The sequence below is a fragment of the Drosophila mauritiana genome, chromosome 2L (assembly GCF_004382145.1).
Source record: "Drosophila mauritiana strain mau12 chromosome 2L, ASM438214v1, whole genome shotgun sequence".
Lineage (NCBI taxonomy): Eukaryota > Metazoa > Arthropoda > Insecta > Diptera > Drosophilidae > Drosophila > Drosophila mauritiana.
The window spans coordinates 21606979-21622653 of NC_046667.1; the positions used below are offsets into that span (position 1 = coordinate 21606979).

The window sequence follows — 15675 nt, forward strand, 5'->3', positions numbered from 1 at the left end:
ACTGAATTATTCATATGCATAAAACGCCGTGTAAACATCGATATTTAGTATTCAATTCCCAATAAAGGCAACTCCCTATAAATGTTTTTTTTAATAAAAACACAATTCTTCATATATGTATATATACTGTTGTGATGTTACGCGGAACTTGAATACAATCTCCAATGAAGTCTACTTGCTGATTGAGCAGCTCATCCTTCAAATGGCTATCTGATACTTGCGCACTCGACTATTGCGTTTCCTTTCCATTTTCCAAGCTTAGACATTCATTAGAAATACATTCGTTAAAAAGTGTATTCTTTGATAACTGGAAAAATAAAATATAAAAATGGAAAAAATAAATAAATAAAAAAAAAATAATAAAAACTGGATAGATACCGCCGTAAACGTGGTGATCTAAATCTAAAGGTGCCGTAGGAGATGTCAGGCCTCATATTTAACTTTGAGGTCGTAATTGTTTAATAAGTTTAAACAATTCCATTTAAAACTGCATTTATCTTGTACATATGTACCCCAATTCGATCATTCGTGACCCAAATGGCGTAAACCTCTTGCGGCGCGTTGCTACGATGTCAATCCGTGTGATAATTCGGCCCAACCCCAAGTCTACCCGCCGGAGCAAAAGCACCACTAAATGAGCCTGCGAAAATCTCAGTTCGCTGTGCCCTGGGTCTCTGTGTGCCCATCAGTGAGCCATACGCTTGCCATATATCCTGTGGCATGCATAAAGAAAAGTGTAATAAAATTTGATTTATTGCAGACAAGATTCGAGCTGGATATGTTTCCTCTTACCAGCTGAGTGTATATAATCGTGTATGTTTGTGTGCATTCGCATTCTCATTCGCTGCTGCGTCCACGCCTGCGTCTGGTTTACAAGGCAGTGTCTTCCGCACCCCGCACCACGCCATCCGCTCACCACCCGCACCCGCACCTCCACTAGGGAGCACATAAACCCTAGCGAATGAAGCTTCGGATTTCCAACCGACCGGCCACCCACCCAACGCCACCCGCCCCCAAAGCGACTCATGCATCATTCGTCTGGATATCATTCATCTCGTTTGCTGCCGTTTACCTCGGCACATTACCCGCTCCACCCCACGCCAAACACCACCCACCACCCCCACAATCGCATTCACATTTTCTGACACTTTTGCTAAACTTTTGCACTGCAGGCGCTTGTCCTGCGTCCTGTGGCAGTCTCATTAGTCTTTGCCGGGCTTCTGGCTTCTGGCTTCTGGCTTCTAGTCCCGGCTTCCTCATCCTCATCGCCATGACGATGGCACTGGCATTCGTCGCGTGGATCTGATTCCATTCCTGGATCTGGTGGTGGGTGGGCGTTCCTGAAAGCTGTCTGCATTAAGTATATGTAGGTATGTCTAAGAGGAACTGAGAACCTCGTCATTTTTGCGTCAGAGGGAGACGTAGAAGGTCTGTTTCAGTTATTTCCATTTTGTAATTATTCAACTTGGGAATGGTGATGATGATATGCCGAGCAATGCTCACAGGATAAGTTTAAGCCAAGTCGAATATATGATATGGAGGGATTGGTTTTAATACTTTCAGCTGAGTGGTAACTCATGGTGGGTTATAGCATCTTAATTTATTAGCAATTATTTAGTATCATAACACATGCTTTCACGTACATGTATGTACCTACAAGTATGTAGGTCGGTGCCTGTCCATATGCCTCTCGAGCGGATATATATATCATTCAGGATAGTAATCCCTGCACAGCACACTTTCTAATAATTTGGTTCAATAATTTTCTGCCTATATATATGTATATATATACACCTTCAAGTCCTTCAAAGTCTGAGTTTTATTTTATAAGTTATAGAAAATGATGGTCTAACTTTCATGGCACCGTGACGTAAGTCGATCAACCGAAAATCAAATTCGCACAGCGTGCTTCTCGGTTTTGATACAATGTGTACTTCAAAGTACGCTCATTTTAATATTTGCTGATGAAGAACTGCCAGGGTGTCAACGCCATTCGTATTACTTACGCGCAGTCGGGCAATAAGCATCAGCTTACTTTATTTTATGTTATAGGTGGTCTTCACGGATGCGTGGTAGTTGAGCTTGAGAACTTTTGCATTATGCTTGGTTAAGACATAAATCAAAATACCATTACGCCCAAAAGGTCCGCCCATATCAGGAGACAACCCATGCTGTGATTTATTAGAAAAACTGCAAGGGAAACCCAGAAGGGAAAGAGGGGCAGGAGCAGGAGAAAAGCCACAGCAGCAGCAGAAACGCGTTTCTTTTGATAAAAATTTTGAACTAAATCAAAACTTCATTTCGCATCGGTGCCATTTCTTGCGCCAGGGCCTCAGTTGAGTTCAGTTCGGTTTTCAGTTGAGTTGAGCGAAAACTCCACCCTCATGCAGCAAAAAGCGAGACGGGTACAACATCGAAACAAGAAATGGCGGCAAAACTAGAACATGCAACAGAGGATGCAGGGGGAATATTACACCGAAAAATGTTTCGAAATCGACACGGACCGATTCGATTTGATAATTTCCGTCAATTCTAAAATCAAATAATAGGGCGAAATGTGACTTTATGCTTTCACTCGGAGGTCTGCACTTACGAAATATTGTTTTCTAGCATTCTAGAGCGGTGTTAAGTGTTTCCTTTTTTGGCCGATACATGTAAAAATGAACAAGAGAGAATGCTATAGTCGAGTACCCGACTATTGGATACCCGTTACTCAGCTAGTGTGAAGGCGAACGCAAAATGTAAAATGTTGTCTTGGATATCGATAGATACTGGGAAATAAAATGAGAAAACATTTAAAAATTCACCTGTAGTTCCTGAGATCAAGTCATTCATACGGATAGGCGGTCATTACCCGTTCGCCTCGTCTATTGCCCCCGATCAAGAATATACATATATACTCTATATGGTCGGAAACCTGTTACATACTTTTTAACGAATCTAGTATACCCTTTTATTTACGAGTAACGGGTATAAAAAGTACAAATGTTGTCTTGCTATAAGCATACCATACCATATCAAAGCATTTTGTTATATACCCACGCCGTCTTCCCAATGTAATGCGAAATGTTAGGCTAGTGAAAAAGGCGCAGGGAGGTGCTTGAAGGTTGGCTCGTCCTTTTCCTCAACGACGACGCCGCATCGTTGTCCTGCGACTTGACTCGACAAAATTCACTGCTGGCTGTCAGTTCAATAAATCATTTGCGTTTTGACACGGCGCTCCCTCTCCCCCTGGCTCGCAAAGAGCTGCTGCGCCAATGAAAATCCATAAATACAGGAACAAAACAAAAAGGAGGGCAAAAAATTGGAACTAGAAAAATTCAGAGACGCGACACTGAGGAACAGCCCCAACAGCCGGCTCGCAGGCTCCATGTGGGATGCACATAAATTGCAAGCTGTAGGACCTCTTTCCCAGAAGAAAATTCGCCCGGAGAGTAGTGTGGAAGAGCGGAAGAGAACGACAGCCAGCCAGCAAGTCGAACCCGAATAGGTTTCCACCGCCAGAGTCCATAGATCAGAGCCCCCTTCAGGGTGTCTGCGCCCAGATGATGACGATGATGCTGGGGATGATGGCGATGTCGCCGCAAGGACGCCTCAAGATGCAGTCACACTCCTAGGAGCAGGGGGCAAGATGCGGACCCGCACGGTGGTTTGCGCAATACATTACATGGAGTGTTGGGAACACCGGAGCAAGCTCTTGAACCAGCCCAGCCACGCCCATTACTAACAGATCCTGGTCATGTCAGCTACGCTTTTGATGTGCAGCCAAGAGGCAACGTCTACTACTATCGAAATCAAATGCACACATGCGACTTTAAATGCAGTAAAAACATGAAAAATGATTTCGTCAAGATAGAAAGGTTAGTCGAGCACCTTGACTATCAGATACCCGTTACTTAACTAATAAGAGCGCGGCGGAAAGGGACTTCGTAACTAGTGAAGTGGTATAATAAAGTCAGAACAACGCTATAATCAAGCCCTTTGACTATCCGAGAAAAGATACTTAGCAGAAAAAGTTTATATTAATTTTTTCTTTTACCTTAAAGTGTCATAAGTGATTTAAAGAATTACCTCTCCATAATAAGTAAATTTCGGACAAACTGTAAACAATAACGAACATATTTGGAAATAAAAACAAATCAAGCTATATGAAATATTAAATGCCTGCTGTAAGCGAAAATTCTAAACCTACAAGCAAACAAACTGCGGCACAAAACAAGCAAGCGGAGGGAAATGCGCCAGGCGACAATTTCTAATTACAAATTCGCCAGAACACTTAACCCGTTTTTACCGGACATACACGTACCCAAGCGTCCAGTACAATTTCCATACCTAAACATATACCAAACACCTTTCAGACAACAGCAAGGAGTCACAGGGGATGAAATTGGGGTATAAAGTCATGTTTTGATTGCTGGACGGAAAAAGTTACCAGTAAGTAAAATGTCCTTATAAGGTGTACTTATACTTTTTTTCATACGGCTGTAGTTTTGCCAGAAGTCCGGGCCGATCTTAAGTATGTATGTACTCTTAGTCGACTTACTCTGCGCAGGAACATTTAACAAAACTCAATGTAATTTTATTAAATCCTTCTTGATAATAGAATTTAATAGAGCAGTGCAACGAAACGTTACCCCCAATTTCTGATGCTACCGTCATTGTATCTATGAATATACCAATTTTGTGTTTTGAAATATGAATCCCAGTATACCATTTACACCCTACAATTACCAGGGACTTAAAAAAAGCTCAGCTTGCTACATTTTATGCTGATCCCTGTCAGGCAACAAAACACACATAATCTGCAAAAAGGATAACAACAGGGTGGGGACTGAACGAGAGAAAAGAAAAGTGCCAGAGCACCGGGGAAGGATGAACAAACAAAATATTTATGTCTCCAACACACCTTGAAAAACACAGACGATAAACGTGGAGCAAGCCCAAAGGATTCGGAAAGGCGTGGCATAGATCCTGGTGGGTTTTATGCTTCGCTCCATGCAAAGTACCGGCAACAAACATCAACCAATAATGCAGACGCGATTATGTCCAACCAGAAGCAAAAATAGTTATGGGCTACAGAAGGACAACTCCGACTTTGAATGTGAAGTTGACGCTAGAATAGCAGGACATTCGCATACAGAAAGGATTGGGATTGCTTTTCACAGACACACACTTTTTGAGGAAGCTGCACTCTCACAATCACCAAAAAATTAAAAACAAACAAAACACGGTGGGAACGTCGAGTGGCGAGTATGGAAAAAAGAAAGGACCTCGAAAAGCAGAGACCTGAGAGGCAGCTGCAAAAAACGAAAGTGTTGCACAATGGGCGTTGCTTCAGGTCTTCTGCACACTCAAAAACCTGCCCCCAACCACTCTCTTCTAGGAGGGACACTCACCAACACTGTCCTCTGATTTATGCCACTGACGAGCAATTTTGTACACTGTAAAAATGAAAACAGCTAAAATATACAGAATTTTTAAAAGTTGTAATGCATTTAAAATAGAAAATCTCCTAGCTTGGCATGATAAAAACACAAGATAGGACTGATCGCCTTGAAAAAATCACTATATATCACTATACTCCTCCCAAATGTTATAAAGTTCGTATATCGAAAAATACTGCCAACAAAGAAAATAATTGTGGCCGAGATCTTTGGATCCTGATCTACAATTTACTCATAAGAATCCAAATCGCTTTCCTTTGACCCTTAAACACTCTTCAACGGCCCTGGTATTCCCTTAAACTATATATATGATGATATGGGTATGATAAGCCAGAAGACAAACGAAAACTTACGATAAGGACAACATTGAGAGTAAAACACAATGTCTGACCAACAGGAGCAATAGAAATCGCAGCGACAACAAAGAAGGACCTGCGATGATGCCACTGACGAGTTGGAAGTGAGCTGGAGGCAGGTCCCCTAAGCGCATCCACCTCTCGCAGGAGGATCCCTCCTCGTTCGGAAGAGGAAGCTTCGCCATTCGTTTGGGGGTTCTGTGGGTGTGTGAGCACTTTGTTTTCTTTTGTTTCCTGGGTTGCCATTACATTCACTCGCTCGACAGCCAGTCAGCGCCAAGACCACTCCGCCCTGTTGGTTGGCCGGCGTCAAAGGACACTTCGCAGACTCCGGGTTGCGAGAGGTCCTTCTAACAAAATTTAATACTTATTGCTCTTCGCCTAGCGTTAGCTGGGTTGCATGCTTGCACACAGAAACGCAAACAGAATTTATGTTGTGACATTTTAAATTGCGCAATTTTTATGAAATCCTTTTGCTGCGCCTCTCCAGCGCATCCTTGCGAATTTCAGAGTAACATCTCTTGACTGCAACCGACATTCTCCACCAATCCGACGCGCATTTTTGTGCAACACTCAAATAGTGGAAGGAAAACAGTACGAATTGAAGCGGTCCTGCGCAAGCCGCTGTCAGCCTGGCTTTTTATTTATTTTTATGTTTAGACTCGACCATCGTCCGCTAAAACCGAAAATGTGCGAGCCATCGCCCCGCGAGACGACCAGAGAAAGCAGAAAGACCCACCATGATTTACGATGATGATGTGTCCTAGAACGCGGCCGCATCTCCACCAAACTACTCGCACTGCACAACAAGACCTCCAGCTCGTGAGCTCCTCCATTTTTCCCTACGGCTGAGGCAGCTTCAAATATTTGAACACAAGGAATTTTGCCAGCAAGACCTCTGGAATGCATTCTCCTGTCGGGATTTCAAAAGCGGCCAAGTCGGAGCCAAAGCTCTGTTTTCAACTTGCTTCTGCAACAGGATGGGAGTATATCGAACTATATGTATTTATCTGAAACAAAGATACGTATTACATATTACATATTACTTTTGTATTTTCGTTGATTCGCTTAAAAGAATTCTTTTTTTGCTTACATAGAGCTGTCGTATGTGTGGTATGAACTACGATCAATGAACTTGTTCTTTTTTTCCTTACAAGCTTTATAGTATATTAGTCCGATCCAGGCTGTTCCGACTTATAGAAAGAAGACTTTTGGAAACGATTAATGGAGATGCGGAAATGGCGATCGGACTTTACATTGCCGCATATGCCGCAAATTGCTTAATTATATGCAGGTAATTATCCTGCAAGGGATTTCAAGTTCCCCGACTATCAGCCCAGCTATTGGAAGTGAGAACGCGAAGTCATTTTTCTCATCATCATTTTTCTGGCATATCTGTCGATTTGCCTCGAGTTCTAAACTCTAAACAATAATAATACTACCAGAATTGTGGTAAAACTTATAAGTGTGACTACTTTGTATTGTGTCATTTTCTGCAAATTAAATGTTGCTCTTGTTATAGTTGTTCCCTTGCTACTGCATTTTCCATTGCTGGTCATAACAATTTACGATTATTGCTTTCACATTTTTCATGCTTGTCAATATTAAAAAAGTTATTTTTCACATGAATTTGACTCATTGGATGGATACGCACATATCGCGATCCCAGTTTGACGTACTAAGGATGTCTCCCAAAATTTTATTGAAATCCGCTGATGGAATCCACCATGAAAAAACCTCGCGAATTGCAGTGGAAAATCACATTTAATCGGTCGCCAACAGCGTATACCACTCATAGCTCCGCACGGTGCCAGAACGCAACCAAGGCTGGGACACGGACGTGGACACAAATCCGTAGGACGATGGGCATCGACGATGGCATTCCCATTGTTGTAGTGTTGGAGGATTCGGGACAATTGTCAGGCAATAAATCGATGTGTGTAGGGCTGTAAATTTTTGGCGGATGGCCGATGAAAAAGTGCATATTATGCAATTCGACAATACGCCAAACATGTCGACCTACGCACGACCACCCCGCTTTTGGCATCCACCCCTTCACCAGAGAACCAAAGCCCCCGCCCCTCTAGCTGCCATGGCAGTGCAGCGGAAACGGAAGCGCACACACAAGTTCTCTCCTCTCTTCTTCATCTTCGCCTGCAACAGCGCTTTGCATATCAATGAAAATGCATAAATTTTTATTCGCCCTCAATTTCACTGGCGTTTTTTCCTTCTGCGCGGTGCCCGTTCGGTTGCACTCGTTGCATCCTTGCCCATCGTCCGTTGCCCAATCCTGTCGTCCATCAAGGGGCATAAATCAGTTTGAAGGTAGCGGCCGGGCGCAACGAAAAAAAGATTTACCAACACGTAACGTAGCGTGGCTCCGGAAGTTTCGGAATAAAATGGACCCATCCTCGGCAGATCAGATCTTTTTGCATCCTCTTTGATGAAACGTAATCCGTGCACCAGCCAAACACACTGAAAATACCAAAAATGCATCAATTCGTGCAATTCAAGCTGGATCACTATCGGCCCGCATCGTAATCGTACGCAACATCCAAATGGTTTTCAAAGACATTATTCATTATACATTAAACAGCCAGACAGTAAGCATAAATGTATTTTTCTAAAGAGCGGAAGACGAGACTACGTGTTTTCTGCTTGCATTTAAGGGAACCAATTCGAGTCTTTTCAAACACGAAACAAGAAAACAGAGAATGCTATAGTCGAGTTTTTTATGTGGTCGAAAACGCTTTCTTCTTCCGGTATGCTTTACTAGAAAACTCTATGGTCTACGAACCACGGATATTCTGATATATACCGAAGAAGGCTCTTCATGCTTCAAAAACGTTAATAGATTCTTGAAAAGTATATCGTATAGTGATTAGTTCGTTTTCTAAACTACTCCATCTATATAAATAAAAATAAATATCGTTTAGTGTGTGAGGGGACGGACGGAAATAGCTATATCGATTCGTCCGTTGATAGGAGTAATAGTAATTACATTGCTTTAATTGCTTTTGTGTCCGTCTTCAAGTTTGCCAATAACAATTTTTCAAATATATGGTTGGGTGATGGAGGGTTTTCACTTGGCAAAAGACGCCGCCCTTTGCTCAAAACGCAATCCCAATCCTCTTCTCATCGGATCTCAGTTTGGTACACGCCTGTTTGCCTTTTGCGTCTGGCAAAATCAACACGGTAGGCGGAAGATGTTCTTCTTCTGCAGCTGAGTTCTAGAAATCTTACACAGCTGGCAAATATTTACATAAGTCGGGCCAACGCCGGCGAAGGCTTTTTAATTGTTTCTAATTTTTAATGTTGACATGGCGGTGTTGAAGCCACACAAGACATCTGTCCCAGGAAGCCGTTTCTAGTTTACCGACATGCAACGCTAACGTCTATTGACACACCCACATGTGTACACTTTGTATTAGCTTGCCGGAATCTTTTCTTGTTGTAGACTTTTGGTTCTATTAACGGTTCGAATTTCTAAATGAAGAACACTAATTACCTAGAATTTTAGTAGTAGCGATTCAGATTATTTCATTTAAAATAATTTATTTCGGCGAATGTTTTAGAAACTCTATGTGTAAAGCATATAGTCTTACATATGCAAGTCGGATTATTTACATATGTACATATGTATATTGCTGGTACAGTTGAATGGTGAACTAAATTCGATATAAAGGAGAGCGTGTTCAATCCTGTGGATATCGGAAACTATAAAAGCTAAAAAGTTTATTTGATATGCCAAAGAACAATTTAAATTGCTTATTTTCTTAAATATATTTTTTAAGCTCTCTCGCTAGCTGAGAACTGTGTTCAGTACTTTGTATGTACCATAGCTAATGTTCCAAAACGGTCTAAAATTAAGCATTCATATTTGTAAAGCTTCTGCCTTAAAGTAATTACCAAAAACGGTATCGTGACCGGTTTTTGCGATAATTACCGTGGTTCGTCGCAACTCGATAGCCAGACAAGATCTCAAATTTGATTTACCGTTAAGCTCTGTTGCCCAAAACCGAGATCACCAGTATCATTTCGGTCGGCGAGTCGGTAGCTTTGAAAATAAGTAAACCATGAATACCTCCCGCGTTCTGAGGACAACAAATGTCGTGCTTTTACTTATGGGTTATCAAAGGCATTGGTTTGAAAAAAAGTCGCATCGATTCCGATTGTCCCTGCCCAGTGTAGTTTACATATTTGTCCTCGGAGTTGTTTATGCCGCGTGCTTCTCCCAGCATTTCGATAAGTCGTCATCTACACTAAAAGTTTTGAAAGATATATCACCCTTTCTATTTGGATTAATCAGGGTGCAGCTTGCCTTGGGAGCGAAAGCGTTCGCTTATGCCATATATTCTTCGGTGAAATCTGTGGGCGCAATTAACTCCCTGTTGAAGGCTCTGCCATCTAGGAATTCCCAATTCACACAAGACGAAGCCTTGGCCTACCTCTTACTGACTTCAACCTTTGGTATACTCTTCTGTTTCGCGGCCTACATAGCATATGAAATGAAGTTCGAGCTACCCCCTCTGCCAGATGCTATGCTTGGGATGGCTCTGCTCTTGCCGCATTTCATTTTAGCCGGGTCAGTAAGATTGTACACTGTTCTCTCGTGGTTGAGTAGAGGACAGCTAAAAGAGCTTAAGAAAAATGCCGGAGAGGAGTTAAGGGCTAATTTGACGAAGGACCCGGGCAATATTGCCTCCGCCTTATTTACGGTTTCCACGGAAAGCTTGGAAAATTTAAAGACAAAACTGGAGATTCTGGAAGCCAATTTTTGCATTTTCGCCCAGTCGTTAAAACATTCTATGCTGTTTCTTTTTGCAATGCACGCAAACTGCCTTCTGGGAGGATTTTATACGCTTACGTACTACTGGAATACCTGGTACGTTCTGTTCGAGGATCGCAAGAGAAGAATCTTCTATGCGGCAAATGCCTCCATATATGCCTCTATAGCCAGTGATTACATCTGTCTGATGGTTGTTTTGTTTATGATGGAGAACGAGGTAAAATAGAGACAATATTCATATACATTTTTTTGTTTAGATATTGAAAACTAATCGAATGAATCTCTCAGCGGCGAAACTTTATTGAGGCTATAGATTTATTGCTGGCCCAGAGGAAACTGTTTTCAAAAAAATTGCGACCTATCGCAAAAGATTTGAGAGGCGTTCTTAAAAAAAAATGTTTTATGTTTGGTGGACCCTTTCAGCCAAATATTATTTACGTCAGTTTGGTAAGTTTTTGCGATTTGATCGAGAATAGCTTTCATAGGCGGTACTTACAGATGGTATGCCTTCAAATCATAGTAATAACATTGATTGTGACTGTTCATTATCTGGAAGACGAAATTTTGTTGCTAAAGGAAGAGTTCAGCAGCACCGACGACAATTAAAAAGATATTGCTTATATTACACGGAATGGTCGGTCTGTAGGTATGTATATCAAGCCGTTAATAAAGTGGTCTATATAAATATATATATTTATATTTTTGTCTTCGTTTTGCCGCCGTCCCACTTCGGTAAGTTCATATTAATTACCATCATATGCGAACTTAATCCATAAATTCATTTGCTTGCCAGATTGAAACAGGATGGAGCAACAAATCACTATTAAGTTGCTAATAAAATGGTTCAAACAGAAATTTGTGCGACTTCGCTAGAGATGAGCAAACTCCGGGAAAGTACAGCTTTCTGTATAAATTGACCGCTGATAAGTCGGAGACGGAAATGAGTTTTATTATGCATATTATCGAGTAGTATTGATTTGAATGGATTTCTGAACATTGGAACTTAAAACAGCATTACAAATATTATGCACCTGAAATCATTCCTGTAAATACGATACAAGACAGTACAACCGCTTTGCGTACAGTTTCTTTTCTTTCCACACGAGCAAAATCATATATTGTGAGACAACATCTCGCAGAATGCCGCAAATAAACATAATTCGTGTGTGAAAATCTACATAATATTTACTGTGATGCCAACAACCATCCAACCATACGACCCACTCCCGCCCAGGCTGGTGCACCAACCAGTTCATGCATACAGGTCTATAGAGATGCTGATGAGCAGATAAATTCATTAGGCAAACCAGTGTAATTGTTCCTCTACGGCAACGACGATGCTGGGTCGAAAAGAAAGGGGGGCGAGAGGGTGTGGCGGACATTTGGCTCAGCTGGCAGGGCAGACGGCGTAGGAAGAGCAGACGACCGCAGATCTTAAGTTTTACCCCGGAGGCTGGAGCTGGGAGTCACGTAGCCGGAGTTTCCTGGCGAAGCGTTACTAAATACAAATTAAACAAATCCATAAATAATGTTTAATAATATTAACATGGATATTAGCAGAAGTTACATACATACACTCCCACTTGGGTGCTGCAGATGCTTTCTCCTGTTGCACTCAGTTGTAAATGTTGGCGCTGCAACACCCTAGACCCCAAATGCATTCCATTAGGCATGGTGTTCGTGGTTTATGGACATGTCGCCTGTGCCAACTGGATGTTTGCATGCTCAGAAATTGCACACGTTCAGGGGTGATTCCACAGCTTACTTATTGCTAATTCCTATTACTTATTTCTAGCATACATCCCATTCTAAAATAATACACCCCGAATATGTGCAACATGATTTGTTAGCGACTTTTTCGAGAACATAAGCACTCATTTATCCATCGTTTAACATTTTGAATGATAATTTGGTTTTATTAGAAAACTTAAATTACGATTCGAAATTTAAAAGATTACTCTTTAAATGCTTTCATTCGATGCTTCTTCTTCTTCGCTATTTGCTGCTCTACGCGCAACAGTTGCATTAGCAAACGTTTCTGGCGATCCTGCTTCTTTTTGATACTGTAAGAGCTCTCCAATATGCTGTGAGGTTTCTTCGGTGCACTGGGTAACACATTTGGCGGATTTCTTAATGGAGTTTTCGTCGACAGCTTTGAAAAAGTTTGTTTTTGATTCCTGAATTTTGAAGAGTGTGGTCGTTTTGCGGTAAATTTAGCAACTGCATCAGATGAGAACTTTTCTTCGTTTCGTTTCATGTTTTTTATCGGTATTCCCAATGAAGATGAGCTATTTTTTTCACCCCGTGCATCAGATTCGGAGAAAGATGAAACATCATCTGTGCTTTCTGTGGTGGATTCATAGCTAGAAGACTCAGAGGAGTCGCTAGAACTGAAAGTGCTGTCGCTAAGTCGTTGTCGTTTTCGTTCGAGCCGTACAATTATGCTGGAAGGTCTTCGTATATTGCTTAATGAAATTTGAGGTTGTAGATTTTTGCTGGCAGAGTATCTAGGCAGTCTTGGAGAGCGATCTCGTTTCTCTAAGCACGTCGAGAAGGACGATCTATTTGCCTGAACAGTAGATCGCAGATTCCGATAATATCTAGCGGGCGAAGGGGTACGGACAGACCGATTCCCTGCCAATGAGTTATGATATTGCTCCTGCTCTGTTAATAGTTCACTGAAGGTCGGCGTTGGAAGAAGTGGAGCACGCTTGTCCACCTCTGGCTCATTCTGCGTGTAGTAGGGATCGTTATCCATGTTGTTCATGCCGAACGATATATCTAGGCTCTCAGGCATCCTCGACATTGTCTCGATCACTGCCATTGGGTAGGTATCCCTAGCTGGTAAGACGCATGTTGACCACACTATGTGAAAAGGAAAATAAATTGGTAAAAAATAAGTTTCTTTGTAACTTGTATTAAAACAGATCAAAATCAGCTTTTACTTGTGGGGTTGGATATAACTCCCTTTGCGCGTTGTAAACTGCCAATTTATAATATCCACTGAAAGGGATATACGAAATATCCCTTTATTACCACAGCATATTGATATTTTCGGTTTTAAAAAGTCTTATGATATGTTTAATGTTAATTATATAATGAATTTGAGATTTACCTGTATTAATACATATTTTCTCTAATTCCTTAACTAAAACTAAAAAAAATTTCACAAGTTTTGATGAGCACTTTCAAAGTGTAACTTACCTGGCGGAAAAGTCACTGTAGGCACTGGCAGACATTTTTTTTCAAACATTACATATTTTCCCAGTCTGTTCAAATTTGGATGGCGAAACCGACAATTTTGGCCCCAAATGCAGGAGTTGCGGATGTGATAGCGACAAAAGGGCATTCTGTTATCCTCTTTTTTAATAGTACTACTTGAGACTTCATTATCTTCTCCGAAAAGTTCGCCATCTTCCAAATCAACAGATTCAACCTGATCATGCTCACAAGACTCTAACCTACTTACTTTCTTCTCCACCGATATATTTCTCTTTTTAAAAATAGTATTATCAAACTGGCAAAGTGACGTTTTCTTAATCAAGTTATGCGGAACATCCAAACCTTCGTAGGACACTTCACCATCTTCCACATCTGATGTCTTGTAAGCACATCGAACCTTCTGCGCTTCGGAGGTGTCATCTTCGGATAATTCACCTGGTTCCAATATATTCTTTTTTTGCTGTTGACTGATGAAGTGATCGCTTCCCTTCTCGGATTCTTTTACATATAAGCCCTTGTCCACAGGTTGAACTTGATTTTGCTGCGCTTTCAGTGTTACTCCAATATTATTTTTTTTGTGATTTCCGTCTATTAAGTTGTCCACCTCAAGGTCCGAAAAATGATCTTTAGCATTGTCCTCATAAGCAGTTATCGTGAATTTCGCAGGTCTGTTGTTTTGGGGATTCTTATTTTTTTTTAGGCTATCCATATTGTCAATTTCGCACTCATCTGATAAAAATGTTGGAATATCCTGGGGGTCTTTCATTGTGGAGCAAAATATGTCATTGGAATCACCGTCGTCGTCTAGGCCTGTAGCACTACTTTCAAATCTATAATTTTCTTTCCTTAATAATTCTTGGGATTGCGAACTAGACGTTCGCGCAGAAGACATAGTGGAATCTTTTAGGGAATTTAAGTTTAAGAATCAGAGCTAAAAAGGTTACTTATTACATCTCTTACCGAAATCCGTTAAGCCATGAAGAGTATAATCGAATGGTTTGTAAACAAAACTGGATTGGCTGGAAGATGTTTGCGGGACTGCTTTTCGAACACTGAAATACATCGAGTTATTAAGGGTACTGTTTATAAAGGCGGAATGAACATACCTTAAGCTTTTTGATAAAGTTCTGCTGGTTGCATCACCTGAAATTAATGTGTAGTATTTGAGAAGGCTATTAATTGATTTTTTTAATATATCCGCACCAAAACAAAGGCATCTTGCTTTTTCATTGGCCGCACAGCATTGCATCCAGTGTTTTGTAATGTCTTGCGAAGCCTCTGATGGCTCAGTTATCCCAAGATTCACGGACGAAGCAGCTGCGGCTAATGGTTGCACCCAATGTTTAAAAATTACAAATCTTACAAAAGTCATTCCAAATACAACTACGTTACCCATGGTGTGATGTCCATTGCGCCTTGAATATCTAAATGCTTTTTCATCTTCCTTTTGTGCATTTTCCAGGTTTGTCAGCGGGATCACTTTGTCTTCATTTTCTTCAGAATGTGACATTTTATTTGCAGAACTTGAAAACCATTTATAAGAATGGTTTAATCTTCCTTCCGAGAAATCTCACCTTCAAGCAATTTAGCAATAAGTTATTCAAATTATCTTGTGCCTAAATATGACGTGCAGAACGTAGCCACCTTATGAAGCTTGACAGCACCGTTAGAGTTGCCATGCAAATATGATTTGTTAGCGAGGAAACTATCGGCGTTACTGAGAGTGCCGATATTTGAAAGAAAATATATCTGTCAGGTCTGAAAAGCCCATTTGGTGTTGTGTAATATTTATACTTTAGCAAATGATATGTTGATTCCATTGCCATACGTTTAAATTGTGGGTTCTTCACTGTTTAATTATTCC

The 15675-nt window shown here is 41.1% G+C and overlaps 2 protein-coding genes and 1 long non-coding RNA gene across 9 annotated transcripts; 2 read left to right on the top strand and 1 right to left on the bottom strand.

The window, feature by feature from the left end:
- The first annotated feature begins 4208 nt into the window (after positions 1–4208).
- Positions 4209–5809, top strand: LOC117146837. The gene is made up of 3 exons (XR_004459824.1): positions 4209–4434; positions 4489–4520; positions 4604–5809. It is a non-coding gene; the product is annotated as an uncharacterized LOC117146837 (long non-coding RNA).
- Positions 5810–9876: 4067 nt separating this feature from the next.
- Positions 9877–11464, top strand: LOC117150384. 2 transcript variants are annotated; one of them, XM_033317246.1, is made up of 4 exons: positions 9877–10806; positions 10878–11036; positions 11088–11235; positions 11393–11464. In XM_033317246.1, exons 1-3 carry the CDS (start codon positions 9877–9879, stop codon positions 11193–11195), a joined length of 1197 nt encoding a protein of 398 aa, XP_033173137.1. In that variant the 3' UTR covers positions 11196–11235; positions 11393–11464. The 2 variants fall into 2 exon arrangements, with proteins under 2 accessions (XP_033173137.1, XP_033173138.1); XM_033317247.1 differs by lacking the exon at positions 11393–11464 and having other exon boundaries at positions 11110–11145.
- A 293-nt stretch (positions 11465–11757) lies between these two features.
- Positions 11758–15430, bottom strand: LOC117150664. 6 transcript variants are annotated; one of them, XM_033317658.1, is made up of 9 exons: positions 15204–15430; positions 15015–15134; positions 14918–14954; positions 14772–14863; positions 14416–14711; positions 13794–14352; positions 13705–13743; positions 12161–13454; positions 11758–12087 (listed from the first exon to the last, which is right to left on the bottom strand). In XM_033317658.1, the coding sequence occupies exons 1-8, from the start codon at positions 15319–15321 to the stop codon at positions 12544–12546; spliced, it is 2172 nt and encodes a 723-aa protein (XP_033173549.1). In that variant the 5' UTR covers positions 15322–15430; the 3' UTR covers positions 11758–12087; positions 12161–12543. The 6 variants fall into 6 exon arrangements, with proteins under 6 accessions (XP_033173549.1, XP_033173546.1, XP_033173545.1 ...); XM_033317655.1 differs by having other exon boundaries at positions 11759–12087; positions 13794–14711; positions 15204–15334; positions 15386–15402; XM_033317654.1 differs by having other exon boundaries at positions 11759–12087; positions 13794–14711.
- Positions 15431–15675: the final 245 nt, after the last annotated feature.

Excerpts from the sequence above, each read along its gene's own strand:
- LOC117150384 (XM_033317246.1), top strand. The coding sequence starts at position 9,877 with ATGAATACCTCCCGCGTTCTGAGGACAACAAATGTCGTGCTTTTACTT. Across the intron at positions 10,807-10,877 it reads TGTTTATGATGGAGAACGAG|CGGCGAAACTTTATTGAGGC; the intron begins GTAAAATAGAGA and ends TGAATCTCTCAG. Across the intron at positions 11,037-11,087 it reads ATATTATTTACGTCAGTTTG|ATGGTATGCCTTCAAATCAT; the intron begins GTAAGTTTTTGC and ends CGGTACTTACAG.
- LOC117150664 (XM_033317654.1), bottom strand. The coding sequence starts at position 15,321 with ATGTCACATTCTGAAGAAAATGAAGACAAAGTGATCCCGCTGACAAAC. Across the intron at positions 14,864-14,917 it reads ACTTTATCAAAAAGCTTAAG|TGTTCGAAAAGCAGTCCCGC; the intron begins GTATGTTCATTC and ends GATGTATTTCAG. Across the intron at positions 14,712-14,771 it reads TCATGGCTTAACGGATTTCG|ATTCCACTATGTCTTCTGCG; the intron begins GTAAGAGATGTA and ends ATTCCCTAAAAG.